Raw genomic sequence first — 10,682 nt, forward strand, 5'->3', positions numbered from 1 at the left:
CGCTAATATAAGGTTAATGTATGCAAATTACTGTTGATTATTATTGATTAGGAGTCACGCTATTCATTTCACATCAGAACTCATGGGAAATGTCATGCGACAATTTCTGTCCAATAGACTAGAAACACGTTTAATGAGCTCATGCTGCAGCCTTTATTGAAATCAATTGTTGCAGGTTTGTGTGCGCATAATGTCCAATGAGCTACAGTTGCACCGTATAGACAAATCGTTGAACTGGCGGGGGGGGGGGGGATAGGTAGACCCATTCCATGTTAAATCAAACTTATTATACCAATGTAATTGGTGTTAATGTTATAATAATTGGGGAAAACCCCAAGTATTATAACATTTATTTTTACACCAAATTAACACTAAGTAGACCATTTTTCCTCTGTAAGCTAAACGAAAACTACCCAGATGTATCAACAACATCAACAACAATAATAACCAGCGTCATAAAAATATACAAAGCTTAAACCGCATACAGTAGGCTAATGTATAGCCTGTGTAAGTATATTGTAATTACAAATTGTAACTCTTCAGTGTGCAAGGAATGGAATCCTGTCGCTCTCCTTGCAGGCTGTAGTTGCTCCATCAACACCGACCTTTAACAGCTAGGCACCAACATAGAGCCGCCTTTATGCAGCCAAAACTATAGGAAAACCATTCCCATATGACATGCAATTGAATAGGATGTAGGCCCACGCTCCCCTCTAGGCACAGTGTGAATATGACAAGTAGCTCTACACGTATGAACGTACAAAAGAACAAATGCATTAAATTATAGAAATGTTTAATTAACAAGCAACGCTCGAAAACAGTTTCACTTCTTGTTTCATTTTATAAAGAAAAGAAAGAAAGAAAAAGTCAAGAATGAAAATGAATAAATAATAATATTAATATAAAATATAATAATAGCCTAATAATAATAACAATAATAATAATGATAATACACTAATAATAATAAAAAGAAAAAAGTGTATTTGCCAAACAAAACATGAAACAAAATCACGTCTACGAAAATTAAAATGTGGTGACATGCAAAACAAATATCTACAATTTAATCAAGTTATGGCATTCTACAATATGCATGTGTATAGGCTATTATGCATAATCATGGAGACATGGTCTAAAGTGCAACTTCAACAGTAACATGCGGGCATCAAATTGACAAAATAATGCAGTGCAGATTGGTGTGGGTGGGGAAACATGGCTTTCTTGTTGAATTGCATGAAATTGCTTAAAACATAGGCTATTTAAGAAAATCTAGGCCTACATCCAAATGGGTTACAGTAGATTGCAGAATGCGTGGACTGCAAGGCAAGCAGAGCCGTTTGCATGCAGTGCATAGCCTTAAAAAACGAGGAAGCAATAGCCTATACTACAGTAGCGCTCACAGGGCACACTAAACAAACAGGTGCAAAAGGCAAAAGTCATACACTTACAATACATTATACATAACAAACTCGACACGCGTATTCGTCTTGTAAGTGAAGTTACCTGCGCTGCGGGCGGCTTTGCTGCGTGAGGCACAGCGGCGCTGACACCGAAGAGAGATTTCTTCTAGAAATAACAGTGAATGTTTCACAAACGTTACCATACGGTGGAATGGGGATGCAGTCAGATTGAGAAAGCATGGACTTCGTGTTCGCTCGGACTAGTGACTAGAGGCTACATGCAGGCGTCAACAGCTGCGCCACAGCGCTTTGCTTGCTTGTCCTGGGGGCAAAACGGCGTATGAAAAGTCATGCGTTTCACACACACACACACACACACACACACACACACACACACACACACACACACACACACACACACACACACACACACACACACACACACACACACACACACACACACACACACACACACACACACACACACACTAGGCCAGTGGTGCTCAAAGCTTTAGATTTCAAGGTCTCCCCTTAACTCTCTGACCGTATATTTTGGTTCCATTTGTATAGAGTCAGAGAGTTACAGACCTGCAAGGGTCAATTTAGACCCCCCTAAAGGAACCCAGAGAGTCCCTAAAATCCACTTTGAGAACCACTGGACGAGGCTATACACACACGGAGAGAGAGAGAGGCATATCATAAGTGTAACTCCAATCGAGCCTGTAGTGTAGCCTGTACCCTATTTACGCCCGGGGCTCTGAATTAATTAAGTTAAAAATAACCTCTGCAATTTGAGCACACTGGCATAAGATGAGAGACATCATTTGCGTCAACAGTCGTAAATAGAAACTGTTTTTATATATACCTGCAAAGGGGAAAAAAATAAAAGTTAAAGAAATTGCCTAAATTGTGTTTGTATTTTATGTATAAAAAATACAATATGCCTAATGTTGGTTGTTAATAATAATAATAATAATTATTATTATTATTATTTATAGAAATAATAATGGCTATATTCCACATAACAAAACAATCTATGTTTAAAATTCTGCAATTTACATTTTCATTTTATAACGGTGAATAATAGTTAATTTATTACAATAATACAATTACATTGTAACAACAGCGTGATTACGACCTTGACCCCAAAATACCTCGAATGTGTCCAATGGCCAGACCGGATCCCGCAGGTTGGAGGAAAGAACTAAAGTTGCCGTTCTTAAAGGGCTAAAAAATCCATGAAGAAGAAGGTGCTGGCAGTGGCAATGGCGTTGGTTTGAATGGGGGACGAGGGTAAGGGGAGGAAGGAGGGAGGAGGAGGAGGAGGAGGAGGAGAAGAGGGGGGGGGGGGGGGTGAGATGGTGCCGAGAGAGGAGGTGGAGGAGTTAGGAGGAGGGGGGAGGAGGGGAAGAGATAAGTGATCTAAAGGGGGGACGATAGGACAAAAAGTGATGATGATGAATACATTGGAAAGTTTTTTGGCCCCGACGAGGGTGTCAGATTGAATGGCCTGGTGCGCATGTGCGAAGGTGTCCAAACTGACAATGCTTGTGAGATGAAGATAGTGTTGTTGCTGCTTCTGGGCTCACGGAGGACGACGAGAGGAATCTACAAGCCGACAAGATGAGATCCAAGGCGAGGGCGAGAAAACTGGCCAAAAGTAGGTCTTCTTTTTGCCTTCTTATATACGCGTTGCAGTCGCCGCACTCCCGGGGCTAGATCACCACTGTGTCCTTGTCATTTGTCATGTCCTAAAAAAAAGGGGGGACGATTCTTTGTCCGGCAAGATAACTTTTTCGCTCTTCACTGGAATATTGTCCTGTAGCTAGTAGTCCGGGGTGTCCCGGTCTCCTCTCGCTGCATGGTGCAACTCTCGGCTTCGCTTGTTCCCAGAGTCAGAAGTTTCGCGTGTGATGAGAAACACCGCTGGTGCCTTTGGTATAGGAAAAGATACGGAGGCAGTATGAAACTAAAAAAATAAAAAACACACTCACTGCCATACAAAAAGCTGAGCTCGGCCTTGTAATTTGCTGTTTTCGGTTGTCGGACTTTTTTCAAAAGGCGTAGGTACATTTCCCCAAAGTTAGCAAAAAGTTGTCGAAAGGGATAGTAACTTTTTTTTTATTGAGCTGTTCCAAGTCTTGTGAAATAATATTCCTGGCTTTTGAAATAGTGGGCGCTGTAGCACCGCTCATGGCGAGGCAGGCTGCAGCACATCTGATACAGAGTCCAGCGCACTCTCTTTCATTCGCCTCGCAACTGCAAGACGCCGAGATGCGATATTTGAAAGAAATTACAATCTTTTCGCGCAGATTTTTTTTTTCATCCACACCTGCGTTTTTTACCTTAGAAAGAAATTGCACTCCAGCAAGTTTCTGTCCCTGGGCTGTTGTTGGACTGTTACGGGGCTGGTTACTCCTCCAGGGAATGCCAATCAATAATGCGTCTTGTGCAAGAAAGCGCCCATACCACTTTGAGGACTGTTGCTCGCGTCACACGGAAAATTCATGTATTCAGTTTTGTGAACATGGGCACTTTTGTTGTTTGGAAACGGACCATGCCCATTATTTGACATTTGTTTATTGTTGGTCGGATGGCTGATTGATTTATGCTTTTATGCGTTTTGAGTATTTCGCTTGAATTCGTGCTCGAATGCACTTTGTTGTCTGTCAGTTATATAGGGGTCAGTGTGTGTATTTATCCAGTATTCAATAGTAGCCCGCTTGTTCAAAAGCTTGTCGATTTATGTTGGGCTGTATGTTATTTATTTTGTTCGTATTTTCTTTTATAAAATGTAGACCACCACTGGGGTGTGTGCAGTGTGCGTGTGCGTGTGTGTGATCGGTTTGGTGTGTGTGTGTGTGTGTGTGTGTGTGTGTGTGTGTGTGTGTGTGTGTGTGTGTGTGTGTGTGTGTGTGTGTGTGTGTGTGTGTGTGTGTGTGTGTGTGTGTGTGTGTTGTTGTTTTTTTTCAAGGTGAGTTTCGATTTGCAGTTTATGTATGAAAATGTAGAGCTAAAATGTGGAATATATTTACACCCATGGGAATATATTTGAATGGCAAGCTTTATATGATACTCCTTTTAAAAGGCAGCCCTAAATTATTCCTTTTATACAATTAGCCTATTTTATGCTGTGCTGAAATGCAACTTTCAAGGCCTTTGAAAACTTTTCAACTTTGCCAAAGCCTTTGACCTTTTATTAAATTGACATGCATGTAAGTCTTTTATCAGAGATAATGCTACTGTAACTTAACAGTTTGATATTTAGTTCTACATTGTATATGTTTTGTCAAATTATTTTTGAATATTTTATGAGCAAGAAATATGGCCATTAAAGGCTGCATGCACATAAGCCCGGACCGTCATATTTTAAACTTGACAATCAACTATTATGTCAATAAGAATTAGCCTAACATCAAACGCAAAATGAGCAATTCAGCACGTGTGCATTGTGTGTTTGAGCCAGAAATAAAGAATCAACAATATTTGTTGCAAAATGTCATACTTTGAGTTATTTATGTTTATTATGTTTGTGTTTGTTTATTTTCTCGTTAATCTCGCATGCCTGCACAATAGGTGCCAAAGGCACAAAGTCCTCGTAAAAGTAAAAGTTACAAAAAAAAGGAAGAAAAAAAAACAAAAAAACTAATTGGGCTACTTTGTGAAAAATGCTTAAACATGCTGCAGGACTCGCTCTTGTGCCAGTAATTGTACTTGGTCTTGATCTCTAAATAGCTTTGATAGCCTGTTGATCCGAGTGCTAATGAACGCAAATACCTGGCTTTGCAGACCTCTCACACCGGAATTCTTACAGGCTCTGAATAGCCCAGAGGCCGCGGCCACAGAACCCAGTCCTCTTGAGTTGCAAGTAGCAGTAGCAGAGTGTAGAAAGAGAGCAAATGACGAGTAGGCTATGAAAAAAAAGGCTCAACATTCAAAACATGCAGGCCAGGCACCCATGCAATAGCCTACAGCGCGTGGGAGATTCTCTTTTCTTTTCTTTTTTAATGTTGCACAATTTTTGTCATTTATGTTACAGTCCCTTTCACTAATTGGCCTGTGACACACTAATAATATTGAGCAACAGGTCGGTTATTTTACCTGCCACTCTTGCAAATGTGTGTTCTTTTGGAAGTCTAGCTCTAGCTTATAGGCCTACACGCTGCATAGGCCTGGTTGGCTGCATGAGAAAGGCCATGACATGGTCTGGGAACTTGGGACTCGGGTAAAAAGCCCTGCTCGCTCCAAAATCCACAAATCCACAGGGAGAGCCTGTATGTATACGTTGGAGAACAGATAGACTCGCATTGATCATCGGTAAATACAGTGACCGCTGTAGTGTTTTGCAAACACATTTGCTTACATGTTGCATGTTATTAAAGTCAGTTGGTTGGGAGGCAGTGAGTGCTAGTTTGTTTGGATACAGCCCTCACAGGTATAGGCCTAACATTCACAGGTGGGCCGAAAAGTCGTAGCTACTTGAACAAACATTAGGCTATGTGTGGGGCCACAATTAACCGATATGAATCAGAACTTGGCGTATGTAGGCTGGGTCTAGGGCCTGCAAAGTATCAACTTTTTATTTTATTTTATTGAAATTAATATTACAATAATTATTATTTTTGATAAAGGCACAGGCACGTTTAGGGAGTTATGTCTATGGCTTGATATTTTACGGGGCCTGGAACGCCGTACTCCTGATATTATATATAGTTTAGGTATATTCATTGTCCGAAAGAGTTGTTTGGTATTTCATGATTTTATTTTACAGCTTTTTAATACAATCCGATTTTGACCACACAGGATAGGCTAACCAACACGTTTCCTTTTTATAGACGGTGACATTATTTTATGTTTCGGACTTTTATTATTTTTTATACACTCTGACAATCGATAGTATCTAACAGGAATGTCAGCTCCAAACTGGCAACATAGCCTAATTGCTTTTATGAACATATCATTTTTGCTTAGCTGGCCATATTGTGACTATTCACAGGGCAAAGAAAATAGACTATATTACAGTAAACTGGTTGTGTGTTCAGATTAAAATCTCATTGTCCAATTCCATTTGAAAACCGCTCAAAGGCTCAGCGTCGTGTAAATTTGATGGCTTAATGTGTAATTATTAAATCTATTATCTTAAATGTCTTGACTTGACTATTAGTAGGCTTAGGCTAGGCTACAACATTCCATTCGTCTTTCTCGAGATTATAAATCTACAGGTGTTAGAACACACGCGGACGTAAACATATGTGACACACTTTCTCATGCACGACCGAAAACACACACACGCACACGCACACGCACACACACACACACACACACACACACACACACACACACACACACACACACACACACACACACACACACACACACGGTAAAAAGAAGTCTGCTCAGAGTCACTGTAGTGTCAATAGCTTATGCGACGGCATTCGCAGTATATAGTTAAATGCAACTTTAGCACCTTGTTCAAAACATCGTCACTTATTGTCACATGTCCATGTCAATAAAACGAATGCAGTGCGCATCTTGGTCTAGGGGCTACTAATGAGTAAGGCTGCGTTTATATCATGGGATTTTTGTATTATATCATGACTTTGTTTCTGTCTGTTTCTGTCTCAAAGGTAAACCTTTTGTGTCCCTTACTTCTTCACATGCTGCATCTACAGCCTGCTAATTGTCCATTGTAGTATTGATCTTTTTGTAGTGGTCCTTATTAGATAGCCAGTCAAGCCATGAACCTGAAGCTGTATTGTAGGCTACAGCTTCTGATGTTTGACAGAAGTAATAAAACCAAACCCATAACAATTTAAAGGCAACAATGGTAGCTGTGTTGAACCTCTGGCCTTAACGTTCAGGGTCCCATGCAAGGTCTACTGTTGTCACAGAGCTGAAATATGTCATGGTAAAGCTGTCATTTGTTCACAATTAAACAATCTGAAAAGATGCAAATTTTAGTATGATCAAAAAGGGCTAAATTAAGTAGCTAAATTAAGACTGTTCACATTTTACTCAAAGTTTTCCATTCCAGTTCACCCGCTGTAATGGTCTCTATAGGGTGTTATGGTGAGAATATGGTGAGCAATGACGTACCGCATAAACTAGAGATTCTGGGATTTCCTCAGTATCAAGTATGCCATGCTTGCTCACTGGAAAATGAAATAAACATGGTTCTTAAGTCAACCGAATGTTTGATTTGTTAGGAATTGAAGACCTCCTCAATAAATAACAGACGTGTCCTACATCATTTGAAATTATATCTTTGTTGCATGGGTTCCATAGAAGATCTGACTTAAACACACAAAGACGCTTTCTTCACCTTTACACTTACATTGACGCAATGCAAAGCAAGTCAAAATACAGCAGAAAACTACAGTCTATGTTTTAATGGTGTATTACAGATAGGCCACGTTCTGAAACTTGAGACACTTGTGGTTCCAAAGAGCCCATTTGCATTCATGTGTGATGATGTGAGTGGTCCTAACAGCCTTTTGAATATAGCAACGCTAGTTTTACAGTTTTACCTCACTGTCTAAACTGACCCACCGTGACCTCTAGGATAATCACAGCCTTATGCAACCTTGCCCAGAGAAACTATAGACCTGGTCAATTCAGAAAATGTAGCCTAAAGGTTTGTTTATGTGGCTTTAAGATAAAGGTGCATTTTGGTAGGATTCCTGGGGGAACAGTACTCACCATCCAGTCACCAAAATGACAATTTATTTTAGCCAAAGCCTGGGGTTTTGAAGTTTTGATGTAGTAACCTACTTTGGGGTGATTTGTGACCGTTTACCTCAATTTCCAAGTGGTCTAAAATGTCTCAGCGTTCACTAAAAGCATTGTGCATGTTACTGCATGAATCCAAAGTTGATGTAACCACTTCAGTCATCATGGTTACTTGGTTAGTTGTTTATGAATGTACATTCACACTGTCTACACATGTTGGATACTATTCAATTTGCTACGTCTTGACCATTGAGACTCTCACAGAGACACTGTTTATATCCATGGCTGGATAGCTATCTTTGTCCATGTGCACATAGTATTCATTTAACTCTGAAGGTGTAAACATAGACCTGCAACACTCAATTTCTACACATTCAGAGTTGGATCAATGCTCCATATTTTGCTGTGTAGTAACTGGTTCTGTACCTTGTAGTGCATGTAATGTGTTCAACTCTGACACGTTTTAGCGTGTGGCTGTCCCGAGAACTCAGTTTGTTAGGAAAGTCATTATAAAGCCTTTATGATCCCTTCTGCAGGAAACAGTTTGCAGAAGGATTTCACACTTTTAAATTGGTTGTTACTTATGAAATTATACTGAAATTATACTGCCCAGCCCTTATATGACTAAGGGCTGGGCAATATGGACAAATATCACAATATCTTTGACCAAATACCTCAGTATTGATATTGTGACAATGTTGTGGGAATTACTATTAGTGTTTTCACAAAATATTCCCACAATGAGAATTTTGATAAAGCAAATAATAGAAGAGATTGAACAGTCAGGTAGTTCAAAAAATGTTTACTTTACTTTTACTTTGAATCCGTATTTGTTCGCCTCGATTTAAAAAGATTTTGTGCCAGAAATCTGCATAAAAGATTAGTCAAGATTGTAGTTTGTAGATCGGCTATTTTTGAATAGCCGAAAAATAAAATAGGGCTTAAGTGTTTTTGCTGGGCACCCTCTGAACCCCCCCACAAGGACCCCTGGGGGTCCCTGAACCCCACTTTGAGAACCATTGCTATAGTTCTACTCATAGTGTTTGTGTGAAAGGAGGGTAGTAATGAGTTACTGTATTAGAGAGTTAGCAGACTGCATAGGTCATGGTGACTATTGTCCTTTCCTAATCTCCAGCCTAATGGCCTGCATATGTTCGACTAGCTTTTCTTAGTTCTGTGTTCTGTAACATGTCCCTCTCTCCTTATCTCCATATCTAGGCCTTTGCATGCACACCTGACATACATGCATGTATGCATATAGGAAGGGCACTGGCATACACGCACGCATACACGCACGCACGCACGCACGCACGCACGCACGCACGCACGCACGCACGCACGCACGCACGCACGCACGCACGCACGCACGCACGCACGCACGCACGCACGCACGCACGCACGCACGCACGCACGCACGCACGCACACACACACACACACACACACACACACACACACACACACACACACACACACACACACACACACACACACACACACACACACACACACACACACACCTTAGCGGTGGCAGGTTTTTGGGCAACAGTAGGATTTAACCCCAATCAATCACAAAATGGAAAGGTTGAGTGTAAATGTCATCTAACCAGCATGAGTTGACACTGTTGGCTGACCGTGTGTGTGTTTGTGCGTACCATTACAGTTGCTGGAGGTAGTGTCAACGTTCCCAGCTTTGACCTTGGCTGAGTCTGGAACAGTGATGGGTGGCCCTTTATTATACCTGAACACACACACACACACACACACACACACACACACACACACACACACACACACACACACACACACACACACACACACACACACACACACACATGTCGCTTGCACGACCACACGCACAGCCACCTCAGCCTCACATGGGTCTCATGCCGGCTAAGCCAAAATTGGACTCTCCATACAAATACCAATGCATTAAGCCCTTGCACATGGCTCCAAATCCCATTCATTCCATTGATACGTTGACCTCACATTATCCAGTTGGCAAATATGCGTCTTTCCTGCCATGCACCATGACTTCATCCACCATGTTTTCTAAAAACACAGCAGTTTGGCAACGTAGGGCTGGCAACCCTGAGAAGAGAGTTAAAGATATATCCCCGATGTTTTCTTTTCCAGCAGACCCCACTGTTTCTCGTCTCTCCTCGAACCCTCCGTGTTCAGCCTGAAGACGGGAGGGGGGTAGGGTGGTGTGTGTGTGTGTGTGTGTGTGTGTGTGTGTGTGTGTGTGTGTGTGTGTGTTTATATGTGTGTTTATATGTGTGTATGTGTGTTTAAAAATAGACATGCGGAATATGAAGGGTGGTATGTGTCGGTCGAAAAAGAAGCCTGCCAAACAAAAAAGGAAAGAAAAAATAAATGACAAATAAACCCGGGACAGCCGTTACGCTGCAGTTAAATGCACTTTGTCCTGACCTGTGGCTGCCTGCAGGCCGCTTATCGAGTTACGGCCAGGCCACTGCTGGGCAATGTCTAGAAGATTCTGTCCAAATTCTCACCAGCCAGGGCAGGGCAGAGCTAAGAATACACTGTGGCTGTGG

At 41.3% G+C, this 10,682-nt stretch overlaps 1 protein-coding gene across 6 annotated transcripts in view; it reads left to right on the top strand.

Moving 5' to 3' along the window:
• Window positions 1-763: 763 nt before the first annotated feature.
• prdm16 (PR domain containing 16) overlaps window positions 764-10,682 on the top strand; it is a 246,425-nt gene continuing 236,506 nt past the window's right edge. For all 6 annotated transcript variants that reach the window (XM_084070463.1, XM_084070464.1, XM_084070466.1 and 3 more), the window contains exon 1: window positions 764-3,057. In XM_084070463.1, the coding sequence (XP_083926589.1) occupies window positions 3,021-3,057 (37 nt within the window). In that variant the 5' untranslated portion in view covers window positions 764-3,020. The remainder of the gene's footprint in view (window positions 3,058-10,682) is intronic.

This window comes from Gymnoscopelus microlampas (assembly GCF_963454915.1).
Source record: "Gymnoscopelus microlampas genome assembly, chromosome: 10".
Taxonomy (NCBI): Eukaryota; Metazoa; Chordata; class Actinopteri; order Myctophiformes; family Myctophidae; genus Gymnoscopelus; species Gymnoscopelus microlampas.